The 25,850-nt window shown below is 49.3% G+C and overlaps 1 protein-coding gene across 6 annotated transcripts in view; it reads right to left on the bottom strand.

Annotated features, from left to right (window-relative positions):
* Positions 1 to 23,231, bottom strand: part of SOCS7 (suppressor of cytokine signaling 7) — a 42,743-nt gene extending 19,512 nt beyond the window's left edge. For 4 of the 6 annotated variants that reach the window (XR_013226973.1, XR_013226974.1, XM_077313936.1 and 1 more), the window contains exons 1-7: positions 22,016 to 23,227; positions 13,942 to 14,006; positions 8,402 to 8,506; positions 8,098 to 8,202; positions 4,605 to 4,735; positions 1,599 to 1,767; positions 1,264 to 1,392 (exon numbers count right to left, since the gene is read on the bottom strand). Coding sequence is in view for 4 of the 6 variants with exons in the window: in XM_077313936.1 (XP_077170051.1) it covers positions 1,264 to 1,392; positions 1,599 to 1,767; positions 4,605 to 4,735; positions 8,098 to 8,202; positions 8,402 to 8,506; positions 13,942 to 14,006; positions 22,016 to 23,073 (1,762 nt within the window). In the remaining 2 variants the exon portion in view is untranslated. Of the gene's footprint in view, positions 1 to 1,263; positions 1,393 to 1,598; positions 1,768 to 4,604; positions 4,736 to 8,097; positions 8,203 to 8,401; positions 8,507 to 13,941; positions 14,007 to 22,015 lie in introns of all 6 variants that reach the window. The other 2 variants (XM_077313935.1, XM_077313938.1) reach the window with 2 other exon arrangements.
* Positions 23,232 to 25,850: the final 2,619 nt, after the last annotated feature.

Here is a 25,850-nt window from a genome sequence, read left to right as displayed (position 1 = left end):
TTGAGCCCATGCGCCCCAAGGGGGAGAGATGTTTTGGAAGGTACTGTGATTTGGAAATTTAGAATACAAAATTATACACAAAGTATCAAAGTACATCAAAAAAGTAAACATGTGTAGCAATATAGATAGATGGACTGTAGATGACTAAACTATGGAAATTATACGCTAGATTAATAATATGCTGGATCAAACCAGCTTTTCTCCTGGCAAACAAAAGAAGGATCCCTCCCTCTCCTTTGGTCTCCAAAAAACGATTTTGCCGGGGGTTGGGGGACCAGCCTGGACAAAAGACACATGGGACAGGGGCATGCAGCTTGAAAGGGAATTGGGTCAGACAGAACAAAAAAATCTGATTGTGCTAAACATCATTATACTGCATGTTTCTTGGATATCTTAATGATGCTGTTTACTAATTCACTGCTCATTTATTCTCTCCTTATATATTTACTCTGGTGATTTCGTCTGAGGAAATGCACATGCAGAAGAAAGCTCACTCCTTGTATAAAATGTGTTGGTCTTAAAGGTGTCCCTGGACTCAAACTGTGTTGTGTTACTTGAGACCCACATGGCGACCCATCTGAATCTGGCTGGATTCAGTCCATGATGATTTTATAATTTTTTAAAAACTCTTCTGACATAGTTAACATGTTCCCATTTGCTTAATTCAATGGTTCTCAACCTTCCTGATGCCGCGACCCTTTAATACAGTTCCTCGTGTTGTGGTGACCCCCAACCATAAAATGATGCAAGGGTTCTTTCACAGAAATTAAACCAAAACTAACCAATGGAGTGAAGATCCATTTTTCATGATTGTGGTTGTTTTCCGGGGTTTCTCAGTTCAGTTCCGCCTCTTGTCCCACCATGCCGATCTCGCTCTTTTCCGCTGGTCCAGACAAATGAACACTCTACCTCGACCTACCCCACAAGCCTGTTGTGTAGATGGCGACCCCTGGCCAAGCTGCTTACCCTGCCACGACCCCTGTGAAAGGGTCATTTGATGCCCAAAGGGGTCCCAACCCCAAGTTGAGAACCACTGGCTTAATTGTTTACTGGAAACATTTGCATCCCATGTGAAAGGGGTGGCAGGTGACAGTGGATGAGCAAATGGGATGTGAGTGTCCTGCATAGTGCAGGGGGTTGGACTAGATGACCCACGGAGTCCCTTCCAACTCTATGATTCTATGGTTCTATCTTTCTCCCAAGTTTCAAGATGCCTGAATATAGGCCTCGCAACAGATCAAGCGCTCGAATGTGTGCACGCACCTGGAACTCGGGAACGCAAAAAATACAGGAATTTCCCATTCTTCGAGTGCATGATGGCCCGTTTGATGAACTCCACCACGGACTGGCAGCGGTCTTCGAACTTGGGGTGGCACCAAAGGCTGAAGGTTCCTGCCCACAACAAACCAAGCAGAGAGGTTGGTGGGAAAAGAAGCTTGCTTTTAGTACTCCTACATGTAGGAAAAACCCTGCAAAACCATGACAGCACAGAACCCTGCTTGGAAGTCCTGCCTGGATCACTTGGGGGCAACTCGTTTTCTCAGCCCCCCCCCCCCCCAGAAGGCTGTCTGGGGCCTCCTCCGGCTCATCAGGCTCACCTCTGTAGTGCTCCATCCTGGTGTGGTGGGTGATGCCCTGCGACCGAAAGCTGAGGCTCAGGATGTACCGAGGGTCAGAACTGTCACGAACCAGGAAGGATCCGTCCGGCTTCCCTTTAAGCTTCATCTCGGCGTCCTCCCAGTTCATAGGTCCCCAGTACCAACCGCACTGTTTTTTTAAAAAAAATGGGAGAAATTTCAATCAAAAAAGAGAAGCAAACAGCTGCCAGTCTTTGCCTAAAGGGCACTTAGCTAGGGGAACGTCCTGCCACTGGACAGCTTCAGTTGCTTAAACAAGCAGCAGTACCATTTAAGGAGCACAGCTTTCTCCCCCAATTCACCCAGCTACTGGGGAAGTCTACGTTCTACAAAGCTCACCAAACTATCTGTTCCACTATGTATTTCTGGCAAGGCCTTGGAGGAGGAGCTGGTCTCATGGCTTAAGTGCCACTTGGCATTTAACACCCACTCAGGGTGGCTGTCCTGCCCCTGAGTGCCTCCTCCTCCAACCGGCTTGCCTGTCTGTTCAGCGGCCAACCAATCGCCTTCCATTCCCCCACCCCTGATCACTCCCTCCTCCTCCTCCCACTTCTCCCTGAGGCTCGGAGGCTGCAGATCCTTGCCATGTGAGAGCTGCCCCTGCTGGTGAGTTCCCTAACAGCTGCCTGCAGCCTTTCCAGGTCCTGGGGGGAGGGGGAGGCCATCTGCAGAGTACTTCCACTACACCTCACCTCCCTAATCTAGAGCCTGTTGTATTCCTGAATGCAACAGGCTTGGCTCCTAGTGGAGACATAACACAGCCAGCCAAACTTAGATTTTTAAAGCAAATTCCATCCTCACAAGGAATACTCAACATGCCTCCCTTGATATGGAGCAATAGGCAAGGAGCCCCTGGGGCTGGTCTATGACTCCTCCGATAGCCAAGCCAGTTCAGCAGTTGGTGTCAAGCCCTTTGCACGTGCATGGGACTTTTTGTTTAAAACATCTACAGAAGATGCACAAGGGCATGAGGTTGAATGTGTGTGTTGTGTGGGAGGTTGTGGCGGCGTGGTGGCAAATGAGGGCATGGGTGTGGAGATATGGGTGTCAAGAACCTGTGGTGTGGAATGTTCGTTGAGTGTGGGAGAGGACTGACCTTTGGGAATTGTGGCATAGTGGTTACAGATGAGCTTTCCAGAGCCATGTCCTCAGATATGTGAAGGGAAAATCAGACTGGAGACTCTTCTTAGGGGAAGATTACATGGCAACCAATTCCCCCCAGTTCTGCGTCATTTCCCTTCTTGTGTGAATTAGGCCACAGATACCGAAAAGCCCCTCTAGCCTAATACAAATGGGGTAGTCACAGTACACAGGTGTCCACCCTGTTCCTTCTTTTCCATTTTTTCACTGTTGATAAATGTTATGTGCCCACATGCTTCTTTCATGGTTGCTCCTTAGAACAGATTTTTGTACCCTGTTGTTTACTACCCAAAGGAGTCTCAAAGCGGTTTACAAACCCCTTTTCCATTCATCTCCCCACAATAGTAAACCTGTGAGGTATGTGGGGCTGTGAGAGGTCTGAGAGAACTGGGAATGGGCCGCAGTGACCCAGCAGGCCTCAGATGTCTCAAAGCATTTTCCAATCGTCTTCCCTTTCTCTCCCCATAACAGACTCCCCATGAGGGAGGTGGGGTAGAGAGCCTCACAGGGAAGCTGGCAACCTTAAGACAAAGACTCTCTGTGCACAGCAGTCTTGACCTTAGTAAGGTTTTTTATACTGTTTTTTTTATTTGCCAGGCCAAGGTTGAAAAAAGTAATTTACTTGTTCACTATTTACAGTTTCAGGCTGTAAATAATTATTTAGATCTGCACTTTCCAGACTCACATGACTGATCCTGGTCTGCCTGTCTGTGCCCCAGAATACAAACAGTTGCTGGTAAGGGCTGGCCATAGCCCATAGCCCAGGAGGGACACACCTGCACCACTCCCTCCCAACTGCAGGCAAACATGGCTCCTTTAAAGGCTGGACTCTGATGCATTGTCCCACCTCCAAACTTCCAGGAATATTTCCAACCCAAGGGGTAGCCAACGTCCAGGTGGGGCCAGGAGAGCTCCTGGAATTACAGCTAAGCTGCAGAGCATAAAGATCAGCCCCCCAAGCAGAAAGGGCTAATTTGGACAGGGTTGTGGTAGAGAAGAAACATTTAAGGCCTCCCACACAGGTTGTTGTTGAATTGAAAGACTTGAGGCCTTACTGCACAGGGTTGTTGTGCAGATGAAACAGGAGACAAAAGAATAACACAGTGGCCTCAAATCTGCAGAGAGTTGCAAAGAAGAAAGACACACGGCTTGGCTGTGTCTAACCCCCGGCCAGAGCAGTATTTTAAGTGAGACGGGGCTTTTCTGTGGCCTCCCTGTCAGCCAACTGTTTGGCAGAAGGGGAAAGCCCCCCCCCTCAAAAGGAAGGCCCTCAGGCTCCCCTGCGTTGCTCTCTGAAGGAAAATGCCTCCCTCCCCTCAGTCAGGGCCTGTCAGAGGCTCCTTCGCAGCAGGCCGGAAGGGAAGGGGAAGGAGGGAGCGCACTCTGCAGCCTCCTGCCAGCTCTGTCAGGGCTCTGAGGCAATTTGCAGTTGGACTTGACAGTTAGGACAGTTAGGACAGCCTTGGGGCGAAAAGCGCCTTCCGATTGGCCCCTCCGCTTGTCAGTCCGGGACCAAGGGGCCAATTGTTGGCCCTCCTCATCCCGGAGTGAGCCCACCCCAACACCCCTTACTGTTTTATCAAGAGGGGACAGATGTGTAATACAATAATATTATTCTATTATTATACACTGAGTTATTTGTATTGTTCCTGTTTGGTGTAAACCTCCCCGAGCCTTCAGGGAAGGCGATATATAAATATAATAAATGAGTAAGTAAGTAAGTAAGTAAATAAATAACATTTTCACTACACAGATGCACCCTTTCTCCCCACCTGAATTGAAACACCTCCACTGATATTTTTAAATGTTATTTTAGGAGGCCCTTACTTTTTCTAGCTCTCGCAAACTAGCTGCAAAACTGCTCGAATCAGGCCGATAGAGCGGGCACTGAAGGTGCTGCGCAGGCTGGCTGTGTACTGCTTCCGGCCCTCGGATCGGGATGATCCGGGGAAACGCATCTGCAAGGGGGAGAAAAGGAAGGATGTTAAGAGACGCACCGTCCTGCAGGCAACAGGCGTGGGAAAAAGAAACACAACACGGAAAAACAGGCGGTTCTAAATAAATATCCTAACAGAAAAAGAGAGAACCTGTCCCAGGCTATCCAATATAGTCTCTGTTTTAATGATAAGTGAAACAACCAGAACGGACTCTCGATTTTGTTCCGTTTTCAAAGTAGAGCTTTCATCGGTGGTTGTTTCCTCCTGTGATTTTGAAACTTATCCTAGAAGTTTTCAATACGTCAACCAACTCCAAGTTGTAATCAAAATTCTCTGCATATAATACCGGCCTTCAGCTCGCAGGTATGGGAGAGCTTTGTCCAGATACTACTCGTAGTATAATACTCATAACTATTGGTTGAAATACTGAAAACTTCTAGGATAAGTTTCAAAATCACAGGAGGAAACAACCACCGATGAAAGCTCTACTTTGAAAACGGAACAAAATCTAAAGTCCGTTCTGGTTGTTTCACTTATGATTAAAACAGAAATTATATAAATATATTGTTAACTGATTTTGATAGCCTGGGACAGGTTCTCTCTTTTTCTGTGGGAAAAAGAAATGACAAGCGTTCGGTGCTCACGTCTTTTGTTCCAAAATAAACTATAAGGTAGCTTCTGATGAAGAGAAAGGAGACTCTGCAGGGAAATCCGTAAACTGAGGACACCACATGTTCTTCAGATCTTCCAGAGACTATCCCCACGTCCCCCAATAACACACACACTGACACACAATTCTCACTTTCACTAATCATCCGGCAAGCCCCCCATTTGGAGGGCAAAGTCTTCACATCACAGCTTCCCACTGAAAAGGCAGAGATCTCTGCTTTGTGCCTGGGCGGAGGAGAAAGAGACTCCCCAGTTGTGAAGTAAAGAAACAAGTCCCATGATGGATGTAATATTGAGAGCAGCTGAGAGTTAATTACACGCACAGCAATTAACCCAAGGACTAGGTATGAAGACCAAATTGCCAAAAATATTAAAAGTCCACAGGAATCCCTAGTCAGGAAATAACAGGTTCTAACTGCTCCTGGCAAAGTTCAAGAAGTCTTTGGGTAGATTTCTCTGGGCAGGACATTCCATAAGCCAGATTTCACCCCAAAAACATCTCTCCCTGTAGGCAAAGAGCGGGAGAGGACCATAGGGTGGGTAAAGGCACATCAACAACTCTCAGAGGGTGGGGAGAGAGCAATGCCGAGTTTTATTAAGAAGAAGGGGCAGAGCCACCGTGGTAGAGAAGCAGAAACAGAGGTGGGGAAGGGGAAAACTGAACCTAGAAGTAACTTCCTGGACAGTCCCAGGAGCAGAAAAGCCCAAGTGAATCAGAGGAGACAGACAGTTTAGTTTGCCCAGCAGCTGGAGGAGTAATGCATGCACTGGTCGATCACTGTTTCTGCGCATTAACAGATTTTGGCTCCACAGGGGCAGTTTCAAAGGGGGGGAGAGAAAGGATGAAAAATAAGTATTTTGCAGGGGAGAAAAACCATCTGATTGTTAAGATGAATCTGATATACCCTCTACTATAACAAAGAGCAGCACTGCAAATCGGCCAGCTCCGGAAGAGAGTTTTTAGACTGAGGTAGCAGGAAGCCTCATAAGGCCAGGAATTCCATAGGGTGGAACCTACCACCTGCGTGCACATAGAATCATACAGTTGGAAGGGGCTGCGCAGGTCATCTATCCAACCCCCTGCTCAATGCAGGATCAGCCTAAAGCAGGGGTAGTCAACCTGTGGTCCTCCAGATGCCCATGGGCTACAATCCCCATGAGCCCCTGCCAGCATTTGCCATCGCATTTGCTGGCAGGGGCTCATGGGAATTGTAGTCTGTGAACATCTGGAGGACCACAGGTTGACTACCCCTCGCCTAAGGCATCCATGATGAGTATCTGTCCAGGTGCTGCTTAAAGACCGCAAGTGAGGGGGAGTTCACCACCTCCTTAGGCAGCCAGTTCCACTAATGAACTATTCTGACTGTCAACATTTTCACCCTGATATCTAGCTGGTACCATTCTACACACAGTTTAAAGCCATTCCTGCAGGCTCCATCTTTGGCTGCCAACAGGAACCGTTCCCTGCCCTCCTCCAAGTGGCAACCGGAAGCTTCAGCATGTCAGTTTGTGGCCCCTGAGACAAAGCTGAGAGGGTGGGAAACACGGCCCTGCCCTTTAAGGTGCTTATGACCCACTGCTCAGCAGATGCGTTTCACAGATAGTCTGAACTGCTCTCCATTCTCAAATAAGTCCAATTTGCAGCATACAAAGGCAAGCTTTCCTACCGAGGCAACTCTGGTTCAAAAACAAATCAGAATGCCCATGCCTGGACGATAAGCATCATTCCCATCTGTTGCAATCTGCAGTCCCATCCAAACCAATTACTGGTCCTTTGACCATCGTCCTGAACAGGAACCCATTCATCAGGTCAAATAAATTGTGGGCAGGTGGCTCTTTAAATGCACTGCGTAGAGCTGCCGACAGGTAATTGGCCACATGTAGGGTAACTTGGTTTTCTACATCTCTTAATAACCAAGAAATGTTCTCATCCAGGGAATCAAAGCCAGCTCCATGTAATGGGGAAATTAAGTTTGATCTTAAATCTGAAAATACAGTCAGAAGAGTCTATTCCATCTGAACTCCAGGTGCATAATTTATCAGAAAAATTGTATACCTTGATAGCTTCCTATTCATCAATTTCAAGTTAAAATCCCCTCCCCCTACACACAAAGTTTTTCGTTCCCCCACCAATATTTGCAGCTCGATAAGAACTGGTTCTTATATGCTGCTTTTTACTACCCGAATGAGTCTCAAAACAGCTTGCGATCGCCTTCCCTTCCTTTCTTTGCAATGGACACCCTCCTGTGAGGCAGGTGGGGCTGAAAGAGTAGTGAGGGAACTGTGAGGGGCCTAAGGTCACCCAGCTGGCTGCATGTGGAGGAGTGGGGAATCAAACTCGGCTCTCCAGATCAGAGGCCACGCTGGCCTTCATAAGCACATCTCATGAAGTCAAAAGGTAATCACAAACGTCTACGGGAGAAGGGCAGATATGAATCATGGGGGACCTTGCAAGGGTTTGGGGGAGATCTCTGTGCAGGTCCCCCTGGGACATCCAAAAGATATATGGCCGCCAGAACAAAACACAAACACTGCACAAGAAGCCAAATGTGACCCCAAAATGCAGGAGGAAGCGGTACGATCAAATTCTTGTCTTTTTAGAATGAGTCGTTATTCATGCGCACTGCCTTGATCCCCCAGGATTTAAAAGACCAGGCATGGGGCAGATTCCCCGCAGAAATTTGGAAAGCCCCAAGGACCGAAGCTCAACTGACCGGGGGCATGGGGCGGAGGTGGCGGCGGAAGAGGGAAAGACTGGAGGGACGAAGACCCCATCGGACCCACCAAGACAGACGTCGGCAGAGTCCCACTGATATCGTCTAGAAGAAAACAAAAACGGAGAGGTTCAGAAAGAGGGGAAGTCCCCAGACCAAGGAGCAAGCTGGCGTTAAGAGGCTCTCTCCCATCTTTGGGACTCCTAAAGCTGTCTTCGGAGCCCGACCGCTGGCTCTTCTAGTTCCGTCCTCTTTGACAGTGCACACATGAAGTAAACAAACAACTAACAATAAGAGGCAGTACCCAAAAGGCTGAAGCTCCGCCGTGGAGGTGGTGGCGGCGTTGGCGGGTGCAGGGACGTCAGACCACGCTGAGAGATGTCCACATCGACCAGTGACACAGTCTCACCTGGAAAAATGCAGAATGACAAAGGCCTCTGATCAGACATCGTTCTAGAGCAGGGGTAGTCGACCTGTGGTCCTCCAGATGTCCATGGACTACAATTCCCATGAGCCCCTGCCAGCTAACGCTGGCAGGGGCTCATGGGAATTGTAGTCCATGGACATCTGGAGGACCACAGGTCGACTACCCCTGTTCTAGAGTACTGCAGGGGCCTCACTATGCCGGAACTTCATTCCCTGTGGTTACACATGGAGCTCGGTCCTGACCTGGATGGCTCAAGCTCAACACAGAAGCCCCTTTCGCTCCAGTTTTTAATCCTCTTTGGCATTTTAAAAGGCCACCACAATAAAAGAGTGGGGCTCTCAATGTATTAACAGGGAGGAATGGTTGCTTTGGTTGAGAGGATAGATTCAAATGGGTAGCCGTGTTGGTCTGAAGCAGCTCAACCAAATCAGAGTCCAGTAGCCCCTTTAAGACCAACAAAGATTGATTCAGGGCGTGAGCTTTCGAGTGCAAGCACTCTTCGTCAGACCGAGGAATTTCTGCTTGCACTCGAAAGCTCACGCCTTGAATAAATCTTTGTTGGTCTTAAAGGTGCTACTGGACTCTGATTTGGTTGAGAGGAGTAATGGGGTGGCACTCTGACAGCATCCAAACGCCAAGATAGAAAAATTCAACCAGTTAGCTGTCAAAAAAATATTCTGTCTTTATTTTAGGATTGGACCAATTTGTTATATCCATGGAAATTTACAAATCCAGAATGATTTCTCATAGAAATACTTTATGATATCGAGAGTCAATTCATTTGAAAGTAGGTGGAAGTGCGTTAGCTTTATTTAAGGAAATATCATACATGCAACGGGCTATTGAGAAAAATTCTGTTTATCCGGACCCCGTTTTGGTTCGATTCATGTTTTCATGCCTATAACTGTGGCATCACAGATATGAAGATACTATCTATTGAATATTAACAATTGGATTTATTCATCCTTTCCCCCCTAACAAATTGGTACAAATCCCCCCCTAACAAAAGCCTTGTTTTGTAAGTAGCATCCAAATGCCAGCTATATCAGTCCTCCAAGACAGGGGTAGTCAACCTGTGGTCCTCCAGATGTTCATGGACTACAATTCCCATGAGCCCCCTGCCAGCATTTGCTGAACATCTGGAGGAACACAGGTTGACTACTCCTGCTCCAAGAGGATCAGCATTCATTCATCCCACACCCTCCTGCATCCGAAGCAGTTTACAACGAAACAAAAGGCAAGAACCAATCCAGCAAACTCAGCTTCTGATGAAACACAATGTACAACAACCTATACAGGAACACGCACTGTACAAAAATACATATGCACCCCCCACTCTGACAGCTGGCCGAAAGAATGGAGGGGAAAAAAAATAGGTAGAATCTCCCCCCACCAACATCAGTCTCCCCACACACCCTTCATAAGAATCCAAAGTTTTATTTAACCCAGAATTTGGTTTATTGTCACATGTGCAAAGCACACAGAACTGCTGTCAAGGAAATAAAGGGACTGAAACGAGGGCTCTAGCTTCCAATACTTGCTCCAGGTAGTATAATAGCCCGCAAGATTATATCTTACAGGACAAGAGAAGATCCGGAGCAAAAGGCAGCATAGAGGAGTGAAAAATAAAACCAGGATCTATTGTTCTCTTGTCATGGGATGAAGCTGCTGCTCTCTGCCCTCCACCCCCACCCCACCCCTCCACCCCCACTATGGGGCTTGGCTGCATGCTCATTGGAAACTTGGCTGTGAAATTAACTGGAGGGTATAACCTGATTTAGATTTCCTGTGCATTGGCAAAACCCAGCCAATACACAGTCACGTGGAGGGTGAAACAGAGGGTGGCAGCCTGCAGACAGAAGCTGCTTCCCATCACAGTGCAACACTGAGCAAAGTTGCTCGACTGGCTGAAAAGGGTGCAGCCCTACTCAGGAAAGCAAGGTTAGAAAGGGTTGCCTGGGCCTCCTCTAACATGATCTCCAGTATTCCTAACAACCCATAACACCCTGTGCAAGCAAACTCTGCCATCTGCATGCAAGCAGGGCTTACCTGCTTTCAGAATCCCAATTCAATATAAATGGCTGGGTCCTGGGTTATGAAAAAGTGGAGAGTGCCCCTGAGAATGTGCAGAGGGCGGTTGCTTCCACATCGAACTAGACTCAGCCTGTTACTAATCCCTTTGATTAAGTGGCAAAGCTTGACTCCACAAATATGATTGCTTGGTTGCCATTATCACCCTGAAATGCAGAATGTACACGGGGAATATATATATTTTTATTGGTGGGTGACCATAGGGGATGCTCTTGCATGGCTCCAGGCAGGACACGTGTCCTCTGGCATGCGGAGAAGAAGGAGGGAATGAACATCGGCTTCTTGCTAAGGTATGTAAAAAATCTGAAGCCGTGGGAAGGAGGGGTAATGGAAACTGGAGGTTTCCCTCCAATGTTATTCCAATGAAGTATTTGACGAAGCAGTCTGCTCCAGGCACAGCCAGCCACCAGCTCCCAGCATCACGGACAGTCAGGGCCCCTGCTGCATTGACCAGCTGCATGATCTCTGCGTCACTGAAGCCAAATTCTCTCAGCATCGGTTTCTTGTCAAAGCTGACATCAGGGCAGGAGATGGAGGACAGAGTTCAAGAACTTCCTCACCATCCTGACAAACTCTTCCACAGAAACCTCTCTCCCTGGTTTCTAAAAAATACTTGGTGTGTGTGAAACCTACATACAGAGAAGTCCTCAACCAGTGCCAGACCCGTTTCAGCCCTGGCTCCAGCCTGGTTGAATGAATTGCCAACTGAGACCCAGGCCATTTCGGAACTGTCGGAGTTCTGATGGGCCTGTGAAACAGCACTCTTCCACCAGGTGTATGGTTGAGGCCAAGGCTGACACTTAATGACATCTGGATTTCATTTATTCATTTTTAGATTTCTATACCGCCGTTCTCCAACGGTCTCATGGCAGTTTCCAACATCAGGGGTTGGACTAGATGACCCATGAGGTCCCTTCCAACTCTATGATTCTATGAACAGTAATACAATAAAGCCCATCAAACATCCCATAAAAACAATGACAAATTATCACAATTAGACAGATGGCGAATCAACCCTATGGGCGCCCTAACCCTTGCTCCCCCCCTCCGTTCCGCCCAAGGGTCAGTTCTCTTATAGTAGGAGCGAGGGGGCCCCTGCTCTTCCTCCCCCTCCATCCAATCCTAGGCTGTAAATTCCTTTAATTCATCTCTTCCCCAGGCTTTAGCAAGGGCGCCTGTCTTTCTTTTAACTGACTGAAGTGCAATTGGTTTTATAGTTCAGGTATTCAATTTTAATTCTCTTAATTAACTACCAGAGAGGGGCAGCCTGAAATATATATCAAATAGAAATAATAATGAAATTTAAAAGCCTTTTTCCAGGTTTTGGCCCATTCCTTCACATCTCTCTTGTTGCTTCATTACCTGCATGGACACCCAGGTGAGGATGGAGCAGACCTTCCCCATTCCTCCAGCTCGGGAAGAAGATTCCAGGGAGGTAAAAGATGGGTGCAGAAATAACCTTGAGTAATTGTCAGCTGCCACAGACAGGCAAGAGGCAGGCGGACATAGCTTCCCGAAGGGATTTTTTTTTAAAGATAGAAATGAAACACCACGGGGCTGGCACCTCTATGGCAGGTCCAGATTCGGTCGTCGGCATTTCCTATTGAAGGCTTTCACCTCCCTGCCTTATGAGTCTACCAAAGTGATCTTACTCAGTAGATCAGGGATTCCCAACCAGGGCCCATTCTGCACATACCGGGTAATGCACTTTCAATGCACTTTTGCAGCTGGATTTTCCTGTGCGGAACAGCAAAACCTACTTCTAAAGTGCACTGAAAGTGCATCATTCTGATGTGTGCAGCACGGACCGAGAGGTCCATTGGAGCTCCAGAGGGAATCCTGCATCCTTTCCCCTCCTGCCTTAATAGACTCAGACACAAGGTGGGAAAACAACTGCTTCCATTGCAGCTCCCAGCTGAGTGTGAGTTCTCTCATGGTTTCTGTGTCCGGATCGTAGCCTGCATGCCTTAAATCACCTCCTGCCTCTCCCCCACTTGTCCTCCTTAAGCCTGCCTGCTAACGTGGGTGGTGATATCACTTCCAGGGATACGGGGAGCGCAGCAGGGAGGCGTGGATAGCTGGCATCACTTATGGGGTTCACTGAAGCCTGAAAGATTATTTCAGGGGCTCTTCCATGGTCAAAAGGTTGAAAAAGGCTGCCCTGGGAGGACAGCTTTGTTAAGTTCATCCTGCACACAGAGTGTGAAAAGCACGGAAGTCCCTTGGCTAAGGAAATGTACAAACCCGCCTAATGAGTGAACTTTGGAATATCTGTTTTAATTAACCCACATTCATTTCCCCCCTCGCATTATTAAGCAAGCAAAGGCCACCCCTTGAGCCAACATTCCTATGCTAACCTTGTACTTAGCATTCAGGTTGGTAGCCATGTTGGTCTGGACGCAACAGAGTAATGTTTGAGACCAGTGACACCTTTAGGACCAACACACCCAAAAGCTAATACCCCAAATTAAATTGTGTTGGTCTTAAAGAGTTAACTGTGAATTAAACACTCCTGACACCATGCATCATGTCTTACTCTATTGTCCCTTGTTTATTGTCCAGTGAAGGCACGTTATACCTCTTATACCCAAATGGAGAAATCATTCAAAAGACCTGATCTGCCAATTTTTGTTGAGCGAGAAGGATGCCAATGTCACCTTTATTACGGCTGAATTTTTGTCTTCAGTTTTTAAACTTAAGCTGCTTGACGTATCCTGACTATCTCTGTTAATTTTGCTAATCTGCTTTATGCCAATAAAGGTATTGTATTGTATTGAGCTAACTGTGCTTTGAACTGCACTGTCTATGTTGCAATGCCTTATATGAAAATGTATGTGAAATAATAACAACAACAATAACAATAATTCCGTTTTTATGCCACCCTACCCCAAAGGCTCAGGGCAGTTTATAGATTAAAACAATAAACAGTTGTCAACATTCATAAAATTGTTAAAACATTAAAATTGGAACTGCTCCTCTCCCAAACAAAGGGGTACGTATGCAGAATGAGAATATAAACTTTTTCATCCTTCCCATATTTCGGTCGGCTAGGGGGGTAAGAGGCCATTCAGTGCTAAGTACAATTGAACAAAGTTTGAGTCCAGTGACCCCTTTAAGATCAACACGCACAAAAGCTTCCACCCAAAATTAAGCTTGGTTAGTCTTCACAGCATTTCCCCCCTTAAAAGCCTGCTCACCCACCAACACACTACTAATATTTGTCACACCACAAACAGCTTGAAATATAAAATATAATAACTGAACAATATCAGGCCCATAAGTATTCACAGAACCACAACAACTCGGGAGAAGAGCTTGATGCTTACCCGTGAAGAGGGGTCCGAAAACAACAGGAGAAAAGGCACTTTGTGTTCGCATCAATCTCGGTTTTCTGCAGAAGAAGAAAAAAGACAGAAAGGGGAAGCTGTTAAGTAAGAGAATACAAGGAACTTCCTCACTTCTGGCAGCCCACATCATACACACCCTTCAAACATTCCCAAATTCCCTATCAACCTCAGGTCAGATTTTAGTGGCAGGGAGGCAACAGATGAAATGTTACCTGGATGGATGCGTTCACTGCTGAAACTGCACTGCCTGCAATCTCATGGGGAACAGACCAGCCTATCCCCCCTCATCTGAAATCTTTCCTCTTTCCAAAGCCCAGCCTTCACCCCAAACATCTCCAGCTGTTTCCTAACCTGGAGCCGGCAACCCTAAATCAGGCCTACACAGAAGGCAGACGAAAGTCAAAGAATTGACTGTACCAGTTCAGATAGCTGGAGGCGTTGTTGAATGTCCCCTTGCGTTCACAAACAAAATTTGCTCCCTCCAAAAGAGAACGGGCGAAAAAAGCACAGGAAGCGGCAAACTCAGTGCCGAAAAACCCACCTTGTTGCAGATGTTTCGTGAGACGCCCATTCAAAACCACAATACAGCCTCCATTGCACTCTGAAATGGTACAGGCCTCGGAATTCTATTTTGCCTTCAGTTCTAGCTTTAAATTTTCCCTTTGACTATCCAGTGAGCACACATCGGGGGCAGGAGGGAGGGACATTCTGTTTTGCCTTAACATGCAAGCTGCCTGAAATGCTGGCAGCCAGCACAGATACATGTGAACCACATCCACAACTACTAATTCCACTCCCTCACACTCCTGAAGCCTGCTTGACAGAGGGTAATTATTGCAGTCTAGGAAAAAAAAACACACAAGCTTTTTCCAGCATAAAGTGACACGTGCCTTCATCTTTAATGCAAGAAAGTTTACTTCAATTGTCAAAAACGCATATGTTCATCAAACTCCCAATATTCGGGCTACAAAGCTAAACGCCTAGCAAGCTGGCGGCCGACACGGCAGCAATCAAGCCACGTACCAGAAGAACCCCCTTGCATCTCTGCATTTTAGTATGCTGTTTCCTAGTTCTTTGGTCTTAAATTGTATGTTTCGATACAGTTCTTTGTATTATGTCTTACTGTTTATCAGCTTGCATCTTGCGCTTTGTAAAGGTTATAGACAAATAAACGAAAGGCTGTATACAAATCAATTTATTTATTTACTAGAAGAACCAACCAACAGCCTCGAAGAGGAGACTGGGGCACATTTCTACCCTGCCCCCATCTTATCCCTAACATCTGACTGTACCATGCAGGAGGACAGGTAGAGGATGCCACCTTGCCATGTCCCTTGGCCGACAAATGTCCATTAAAATGACTCCCCAACTGTCTGCTTGTTTTCTATTTGTAGGAAATTCTAAACAATGGGCAATATGACAGCTTAGATACCCTGAATGAAGGTGCCACTGGACTCAACATGTTGTTCCATTGCTTCAGACTGACATGGCAACCCCCGTAAAACTTCAGTGCACACACAAAATCTTATAGCCAGAATTACATTTTATTGGTGTTAGAGGTGTGTTTTGCTGCTACAGGCCAACATGGCCACCCACCAATACCTGCTCTTTTTCTGGTATATATGAGGCAGAGTAGGAGGAATGGGGAGAGAGGAAAAGGAGGGCTAAGGACGTGAGTTGTGATGTCACTTCCTGGGGTGTGGCAGGGGGCGTGGCCAGCTTACATCACTTCCGGGGCTCCGTGAAGTCTGAAAAATGATTTCAGGGGATCCTCCCTGGTCAATAGGTTGAGAATGGCTGATCTATATAGGATACATTTATTTCCTGCCCATGCCTTTGAGGGAGCTCAGGGAAGCATGTAACCCATCCCTCATTTAATTCTCAACACAACCCGTGGGCTGGGCTAGCAGAGTATAATTATCCTATGAAAGTTTCAGGATAGAGCAGAGATTTGATTAAAAGAGGATTCGATCGATTCATGGAGTCTATCAATGGCCACTAGCCACGGTGGCCGAGGGGAATCTTCATGTACAGAGGCAGTAAAACTCTGAATCTCAGAGCCAGGCGGCAACATCAGGGGAAGGGCTTGGCCTCTATGCCCTGTTGCTGGCCCTCCAGAGGACCTGGCTGGACTCTGTGTGAGACACGATGCTGGACTAGATAGACCACTGATCTGATCCAGCAGGGCTCTTCTGATGTTCTTAATTAGTGGAATAAGCCCCACTGAGTAACAAGATCATTGCTTCTGAGTAGAACTGCTTGGTACAGTGGTTAAGAGCGGCGGCTTCTAATCTGGCAAGCAGGGTTTGATTCCCCACGCCTACACATGCAGCCAACGGGGTGACCTTGAGCTCATCACAGCCCTGAGAGGGCTGTTCTCACAGAGCAGTCCTGCCAGAGCTCTCTCAGCCTCACCTCCCTCACAGTGCATCTGATGTGGGGAGAGGAAGGGAAAGTGATTAGAAGCCGCCATGAGACTCCTCCGGGCGGTGAAAAGCAGGACATAAAAATCAGCCTTTTCTTATGATTGCTCCCACAGTACTACAATGAACAGATAACAGGCTTCCTCATTATTTTGAAGCAGCCCAATTTTTCCCCCAGGTGACTATCACCAAGAATATGCAGCCTATAGATTGGGGTAGTCAACCTGTGGTCCTCCAGATGTTCATGGACTACAATTCCCATGAGCCCCCTGCCAGCGTTTGCTGGCAGGGGCTCATGGGAATTGTAGTCCATGAACATCTGGAGGACCACAGGTTGACTACCCCAGGATTAGGCTATCACAATACACACATTATTCTCTTCTAATCCAGGGATTCCCAGGGATACTACAGCACCCTCGACTGATCCAGACTTGCTTCCCTCCTGCAGATTTTCCAAACGGAACTTGTCCTCTCTTTTAAATTGCTTTCATCTAAATAGCTCTCTCTTGTCTACAACCAAAAGAACACCAGCCACTCATGTGCTTCCAAACTCAAGAGAGTTCCCAAATTGCATTCCAGGAGAACTATTTGTATGTCGTGTGGAAGCCTGCTGGCTTGGCGAGTCCACGGTTAGTACCCCTCCACAAGGAGAGAACCATCTACTGCTTTGGCCCTGCATCTTTCCAACTGGCTTCTAGCACAGAGGGGAAATTCTGCTGGGTCTCAGGTGCAATGAGATCGTTATATTTTATCACGGTGTGACATGGACAAGGGCTCTGTTGTGGAGAAAGGGAGGGAAAGGCATTCATAAGCTGCTTTGAGATTTCTTACAGTAGAGGAAAGCGGGTATAAAAACATACTCTTCTTCTTCCACAACTATCTGTATAGCAGGGATCCTCAACCTGTGGTACTCCAGATGTTCAAGGACTACAATTCCCATGAACCCCAGCCAGCAAATGCTGGCAGGGGCTCATGGGAATTGTAGTCCATGAACATCTGGAGAACCACAGGTTGAGGATCCCTGCTGTATAGGGTAAGGCAAACGCTGGCAGGGGCTCATGGGAATTGTAGTCCACAAACATCTGGAGGACCACAGGTTGACTACCCCTGGGGTAAGGCATTGACCGGATCCAACCTGGCTTCTCTTATGTTCTGATTGTCTGCTGTGAGTATGTGGGTATTCTGGCCTGACTGAAGAAATCACAAATGGACAAAATGGAATGGTTTAAGAGGGACTTTTTATTAAGGGAGGACTTTTATAGATTTTCATGTTTATTACTGGTTGCATTGTAGGTTTTTCCATTTCTGTAATCCACCTTGATCGTGAACAAGAAAAGAAGCATTTTTAAAAAGTAACCAATAACACCACGAAGAATGCAATATGGTCCTAAACTCTTATTTCCCCCATGAACCAGAATAAGGATTACCAGACCTCCAGAACTGGAGAACACACCACCCGACTATCAATTCAGCTCTTCAGTGCCAGAGAATTTATACCTCACCCTTGGGCGGGAGAGCTGCAGATTAACAACACAGCACCCTCTTTTCGCAACTCACAAGAACAAACACCCGTATTTATCCCATTACTCTTTATTTATAGCTGCTTTTCCCGCTGACACTCAAGGCAGATTACAAAATATGGAAAGCAATTCAAACAGACAGCAAGGCCCTCTGATCAGCGATGCCATCAGGGTCACCGAACTGGAACAGAATGCGAACCAAAAGCTGTCTAAAGCAACATATATATATATAAGGCATCACACCCCACAATTAAGGGAGTTGCAAAGACAGAGCACACTGCAGAAAGAAAGAAAAAGTGGGGGTGATACATACAATGAAAATGGCAACAGATGACAATGCCATCCCTCCGAGAAGCGACCTCCCGCTATCATTGGTAAAAATGCTCTCTGGAACACTTCGGTTTTGCATGCTCTGCAAAAAGACAGGCGTGTGAGGGCCCTCCTCGGCGCATCAGGGAGGCCATGCCACAAGGGGGGAGCCATTGCAGAAAAGCCGTGTGACGGAGCTGTTGCTGATCTCAGCCACTTACAAGGTGGCGTCTTCAGAAGGCTATGCTCGGAGGAGCACGGCTGTGGCGGATCATAACAGGAGAGGGGGCCTCCCAGGCATGCGGGCCTGAAGCCCCTAAGAGCTTTGTTGGAGAGAACCAGAACCTTGAACTGAAGCCAGAAACCAAAGGACTGCACCCACCAGCAGCCAAGTCACAGCATTGTGCAGTAATTGGGAGTTCCTGAATTGTTTTTGAGGGTAGATCCAGCTAGAGTGCCAGGTAGAGTCTAGCCTTGGAGTAACCGCAGCACAGACCCACAGGGCCGTAGCAGCCCAATCAAGACAGGAAGGTTATCTTCCAAGCTAAGTGAGAACAAGAAGAAAAACAGTTGGGTTTCCTACCCCGCTTTTCACTACTCAAAGGAATCTCAAAGCGATGTTCCTTTCCTCTCCCCAGAACAGACACCCTGTGAGGTAGGTGGGGCTGAGAGAGCTTTGAGACAACTAGCCCAAGCTGGTCACCCAGCTGGTTACATGCAGAGGAGCGGGGAATCATCATGGTTGTCCAGATTAGAGGCCCCAGCTCTTAACCGCTACACTACAACACACACAAAAGAATGCCTTTTTTGCACAGCTGTAATTTATTTCCCGCTGATTCCTACACAACCCCTCCTATGCTTTTAACTGGATCAGGGAGGGTAACATGGATCCCATCAAAACTGGGATGCAGTGTCCTTCAAGACGGCAGACTTCCCCACAAGCATGATCTCCACCTGGACAGGATTTTGTTTCCCTTTTTGTTCACCTTTAGCCATTTAACCTCACCAGACAAGCACCTGTTCAGAACCTTTACAAGGTGACCAGGAGAGCTGGACAAAGAGATACAAATTGGGTGATGTCAACATATTAACGACAATCTACTCCATAACTACAAATGATCTCTTCCAAAAGCTTTAGGAGTCAGCATGATGTAGTAGTGAAAAGCAGCAGCCTCAAATCTGAAACATCTGGTTGGATTCCCCACTGCTCCACATGAAGCCTGCTGGGTGACCTTGGGCCAGTTGCAGCTCTGCCTTCAAAGCCTTCCGAACTCTCCCAGCCCCACCCACCTCACAAGACGCCTGCTGTGGGGAGTGGTAGGGAAGGCAACTGTAGGCTGCTTTGAGACTCTTTCGGGTAGAGAAGCGTGTGGTATGAAAAACAAATCTTCATTACCATAGAGCCAAGGGAATTGGGGACAGGACTAGATGGGTCTCCACCTCAACCCCCCAAGTGCTGCCCTTAAGGAATGATTTGGAACCAACCCAAACCATGTACCTCCAAATATCTCAACAAACATCTCTGACAAATCTAGTAAGGACAACAGAGAAATACGGACCTACAATCAACAAAGGCCACCCATATTGCCCAGCCTGAAACTCATGAACAGGTGAGTTATCCAGGAAGTCCCAGTCTGATTCCACTCTATCAACTTGTCCAAGAAAGGCAAATGAGAGGAGGTGAAAATTGGATGTTGTTCTCCTCTGGGGATGAGTTGTATAAATAGACCACCAGCCTGCCTGTTTTACAGGCCAAGGAAAGGTGTCCTGACTCAGTGATTGATGTATAATCAACTTCAGGGACCGAATTATGCGATCTTTACATGATCTCAGTGCCCAGGACAGGCAAGGATCCAAAATACACGTGGTGGCCTTCCCAGATCCTGTTGGCATCAGATCAAAGCGATGCGTGAATGGCCCAGACATGTACTAGCATCTCACCTATTTTACACCCAGCATCCAAATCAAAACATGTTTAGGAATTCTTTCTCAGCCAAAAAAAGCCCACACCCCCTTTGTGAAAGCATCACAACTTATCACCAGTTCCTGAATATTTAAAGACTCAGACTTTGGGGTCAACAAGTGCTAAACTGACCTTAAAACAACCGAGCTGGGTGTGAACAAGCTGATGTGACACCAGCAAAGGGGGTTCCTTTCCTGCTGCCGCTGCGGCTTCATAGGTTTTCTGATTAGCTCTGTAGCACACTGTCAGATTCCGTTTGAATTTTCCGCCATCACTGTCCTAGACATTTTACAGCCCCCTTCAAACCTCCCAGCTGCACGGCAAGCCAAGGCACCGACTGCTACCTTGAGGGTGGAAAAGGTCAGCAGTGGCAGGAAGTGAAACCTTGTCAAGGGCTTCCAGGACATCTCACTTCACGCTTCCACACCAGGGTTTCAACAAGCGCTGTCAAACTGGGATCTTCATGTTCTGGCGCTAGTCTCCACTTTAACTGCCCCTCACTTCTCTACAGCATCGGCGTCCCCTTCACCCACGCCTTGAGGAGTTAGTGGCTGGACCACGGCACTAGGATATAAAGTCCTAAGCCAGACCTTGCCCCAGAAACTTAGTGTCAAAACTTTAACCTTTTCATTATGCACACAGCCTGTCACAACCTAAAAGAGACCCATAGTGACCAGAGAGGCTATAAAATTCTGAGCCGGATCAGATAAGTTGTCATGCTCAATTTGTCTCTCATCACAACAGCGAATGGCACCAGAGAATCCACGTCCTGACATTTAGCATCCTAACCGTTAACAGAGACTCCTTCGAGAGCCGGCAGTTTGTGCATTCAACCCCAGAGTATCTTCTCACTGTGCATCCAACACCAGAGAACTTAATGCGTAATAAAGACTCTTCCTAAATGCAGAACCCCATCAGCGTCCCATTGGGATCCTAGAAAACCGAGGCTGCATTCCTAAGGGACTGAGATTTAAGTCCCACCAGGACTTAAATCTGACTCAACATGCTTAAGGTCCCACCGACAGTCACCTTCAACAGACTACCAAGTCAAATCAGACCATCCCCTTTGCAGCCGTCCGACAGTGTAAGAGAATCCAACACCTTCGCAGAACAAAACGAGAGACCAACAGCCAAATGTCACGCTTTTCGTTAAAACCCACCACAACATTGTGCACGCTTCGGACCACGTGTGGAGAACCTGACAGCCCGCAAGGTGGGCTGAACTGCTGGGCGGGAAAGAAAGGAAGGGTCCCCTTTGCCTAACCCCCCAAAAGCTACGCTGGGGGATCCTGGAACTTGCAAGATACAAAAGCCACGAGGGATGGCTGCTGGAGTAAAGAGAACTGGGCAGGACTGAGATAGAGCTGAGTCCTAGATGGCTCACAGTCCACCCAATCATAGAGTTGCGAGGGGGCCATAGGGGCCATCTAGACCAACCCCCTGCTCGATGCAGGACCAGCCAACGTGCTGCCTTGCTTAGGTTGTCTGTAATAAGCGATATTAAATAGATTCAGCGGAGGGGTTTCGCTAAGGGCCAGCACATCTGCCTCCTTTCTCGGATCCACAGAGACCAACAGATTCTGCTGCCGAAATACAGCACAGGCCCAATGGCGGAAAATGCTCACCTGGAAAGGAAGCTGGGAATGGGTGGGAAATCTCTGGCCCCCTGGCTTTAAGCACCTGCCCCTCCCCAAACCACCAGGCTTCTTGCTACAGCCCCTAAGATCCAGCCCCACGATCCCCAAGCCACTTGACCCCCACTACTTTCCAACAAAGCCTTCTGAGAATCCCATTGCCCACCCCTCCCCGCCCCCCTCCCACAGCGTCCCCCGCCCTACCTGCCCGAGTCCTGCTCCCGACTCCCGGGCTGGGACACGTCCGGGAGACTCCCGGCGGAGGCATTGGCCGGGGAAGCCGCGGCCGGCGGGAACTCCTTGTCTCCGGGCCGTCGGGGGGCCGAGCCGGCCGCTGCGCTGCAGGACGGTCCACTGCAGCTCTTGGTGCGGAACAAGCGGCTCAGGCGGATCTTGAACGAGCCTTTCCTCGAGGGGGCGGCCGGGCTGGGGCGGGGGGTCGCGGCGGCGGCGGGCGGGGCCGGAGGGGGAGGCAGAGCGGGCGACGAGGACGGCGGGGCGGCCGGAGCGGGCGCTTGGAAGCGGCTGCCCGCCATGCCCGCTTGGCCGGAGGCATCTGCCTGGCCGCTCCCGTCGTCGTCCTGGTCGTCGTCGTCGTCGTCGGGGCCGAGCGCCTCCAGCACCAGCAGCGCGTCGCTCGTCTCCTCCCCCGGGGGCAGCAGGGGCAGCGCGGGCGGCGGGGCGAGCGGCGGCGGCGGCAGGAGGCTCAAGCACGGGCACTCGCCGCCCGCCTTGCCCGGCCCTCCCGCCGCCTGGTGCAGCCCCAGCGCGGCCAGCTGCAGCTCCAGGCCGGCCCCCGGCGGGAACAGGAGGCCGCCCGCCGCTCCGCTCCAGCAGCGGCCGCCGCCGGGCTCGCCCTTCGGGGCGTCCAGCAGAGCGCACCGGTGCCGGGCGCACAGCAGCTCCGAGGAGGGCGGCGGCGGCGGGGGCGGCTGGGGCTGGGGCGGCGGCAGGCAGGCGGCCGGGGCGCCCCCCGACGGCTCGCCGGCCTCGCCGGGCCGGAAGACCAGCAGCTGCGAGCCGCGCAGCCCGCCGGCCCGGCCGCGATCGCTTTCCACGACGGCGCCTCCCAGCGCCAAGCCCACCGCGGCCGACTCGGCGCCGCCGTAGCCCAGCAAGCGGCTCAGCACCCGGTAGGAGGCCGCCGCCGCCGCCACCGCCTCTCCGCCGCCGCCTCCAGGCTCCGCCGCCGCCGCCGCGGCCGCCGCTCCCCCTCCGGCCCGCTGCATGGTGGTGGCGCTACGGGACGCGGCGCATTGCATGGAGCGCAAGCCCGGCCGGGGCGGCTCCGGAGCGGCTGCCGGAGGCTGCAGGCTTCCCCTTCCACCCCGGCAGGCAGGCAGGCAGGCAGAGGGGCCCGCCCGAGCGGAGCGGAGCAGAGCTGAGCACGCCCTCCCACTTCCCTTTCCGCTGATGCCACCGATGATGCGCTCGCCAATGTGACCGGCCTGTGCGCGGCCCCGCCCCTCCCGCGCGCTCCCCCAGCTGTTCCCTGGCCGCGAGGAGGCGAGCAGATGTTTCCCACGACACGCCCCGCCCTAAGCCACGCCCTATGCCCGAGCAAAGTTCTTCCCCAAACTTCCAGGTAGCAAGCGTCATTTCGGTTTAGAACAAAGTCTTGAGTCCAGTGGCTCAGAACCACGAAGCTTGATGCTGGGTCTAAGCTTTGGCCTTAAAAGGTACCGCTGGACTCTGCCCCCAAAATCTCCAGGTATTTCCCGACCCAGATCTCACAGTCCTGTAAGAGCCTAGCGAAGGTTGCTCCTCAGGAATTAGTCACTTGGTGCCGGGATTTAATAGACTGCTTGGTTTTTATCTACCATTGGAGGCTTCTTGTTACAGGGCAGGCAGATGGGGGCCTGGTGTAGCTTTCGGCAGCATGGAGGTCCCCAGTGAGCCTCTGCAAAAGCAGAATAAGCCTAACCCGATGTAGAAAGAAGCAGCAAAAAAAAGACGTTATTCGGTATTCATTGCAAAGAATTAGAGGTGGCTGCATTGAAGTCTTTCTTTGCAGCTTGGGGGCCCTCCAGGCCCCCAACCAAAAATGCTATTTACACAAATGAGGTGCATGATCCAGTGTCATTTCATGCCTCTGAGCTAAGCCCAGATGTTCAAAGCAGGCTCCAGAATTAAATCCGGGTTTGTGCTAACTAAGCCTCACCCTCTATAGTCCTACAGAGATGGTTAATTGGGAATGTTAACATTGTTTTATGGGATTATATTATAGTTGTAACCCACCACAAGCCCTTTTGGGAGTGGTGGTATAGAAGCTGAATGCTTAATTGATTAATTAAAAAAAAACAGACAAATGAGAAAGACCATAAGAAGAGCCATGCTGGATTAGACCAGTAAGCTGTCCAAGTCCAGCATTCTTTCTCACACAGTTATCCTCGAGGGCCAGCAAAGAAGCAAGGCCTTTCTCTGATATTGCCTCCTTGCACTTGGTTTGGAAGGTTTACATGGCTAGTGATCATTAATAGATCACTCCTCTCTGAATCTGTCTACTGTCTAGGCCAGGGGGACTCAAAGTGTAGCCCTCCAGATGCCCATGGACTACAATTCCCATGAGCCCCTGCCAGCAAATGCTGGCAAGGGCTCCTGGGAATTGTAGTCCATGGGCATCTGGAGGGACACACTTTGAGTACCCCTGGTCTAGGCCATCTATGTTCTGGTTGGCTGCTATGTGAAACCGGATGCTCGGCTAGAAGGACGTCCGAGCATCCTGGCCTCGGCTGTATCCTTGGTGGAACAGAGCCGTTTTGCAGGTTCTGCAGATCTTCAAGAGTTCCATCAAGGCAGTGTAGTCCACCAGCCTGTCCGTGGCCCCTGATGGAGGGCGATCGCACTTCTTTTGGGCCAGGGACCAACAGCATCTTCGCAGTTGTAGACAATGGGATGGATCCAGTCAGCTTTTCTGCAAATGGGAAAGTCAGAAGGTGCCCCAAAGGGCTATTCTGAGATTCAGATGGGGAGAAAGTGGCTTACATTCGCCTTCCCTTTCCTCTCCCCACAACAGACATCCTGTGAGGGGGGTGAGGTTTGAGAGAGCCCTGAGATTATTGCTCAGTCAGAACAGCTTTATCAGTGCTGTGGCAAGCCCAAGGTTGCCCAGCTGGCTGCATGTGGGGGAGCAGAGAATCAAACCCGGCTCGGTATATTACAAGCCGCTGCTCTTAACTATTACACCAAGCTGGCTAACATGGCAATCAGACATGTTGGGAGATCTACGGACCGTTGGGAGATTCCTGCTATATGCAGATCCAACATCTGTATCCTCCAGTAGAAAACTCCCTGAAATGCATGTGGTCCCTCTAAACTGAGGTTGCCAGGAGAAATACCTGAAGTTTTGGGGTGCGGAGCCTAAAGAAGGCAAGATTTGGGGAGTGCCAAAGCCATTTCTCTTAAGTGAATTGATCTCTGTCACATGGAGATCGGTTGTAATCCCAGGAGGTCTCCAGTCACCACCGAGAGTATGACAACCTTCCTCCATACACTGATACCCCATCTGTTCATAATTCTTCGCCAAGTGGAGGAACCATAGAATCACAGAATCATAGAGTTGGAAGGGACCTCCTGGGTCATCTAGTCCAACCCCCTGCACTACGCAGGACACTCCCAACCCTATCGCTGAACCTTAATAGAATTCTTTTGAATGCAGGCAGTTTCAGCACGTTTCTCAAGTTTCCAATCTCCAGGTCTCCTGCTGTCACCACTGAGCTCTAGTTAACCACAATCAGTTCCTCTGGAGAAAATGGCTGCATTGCAGGGGGGGCTGTGGCATTAGACCCTGCCGAGGTCCCTTTCCCTTCCAAACTCCAAAGCTCCGGGTATTCCGCGGTTTCCGCCCTCCTGAGGAAGCACATCCATTTCAAACCCTTCTGGCACCTGGGGGCTTCGAAGGAAGCAGGGTTTTCTAGCCACTCAAGCACTTCACTTGCCAGAAATTAGTCACAGAAGTCAGGTCTTGCTGATGCTTTAAAAAAAACAAAGAACCCACTCCTTTTGCAAAGCTCAGCACTCACGGATGCAGAGGGATAAT

This window comes from Paroedura picta, chromosome 16, assembly GCF_049243985.1.
Source record: "Paroedura picta isolate Pp20150507F chromosome 16, Ppicta_v3.0, whole genome shotgun sequence".
Taxonomy (NCBI): Eukaryota; Metazoa; Chordata; class Lepidosauria; order Squamata; family Gekkonidae; genus Paroedura; species Paroedura picta.
Note: the sequence above shows the minus strand (reverse complement) of the source record. Positions and strands in the feature narration are given on the sequence as shown.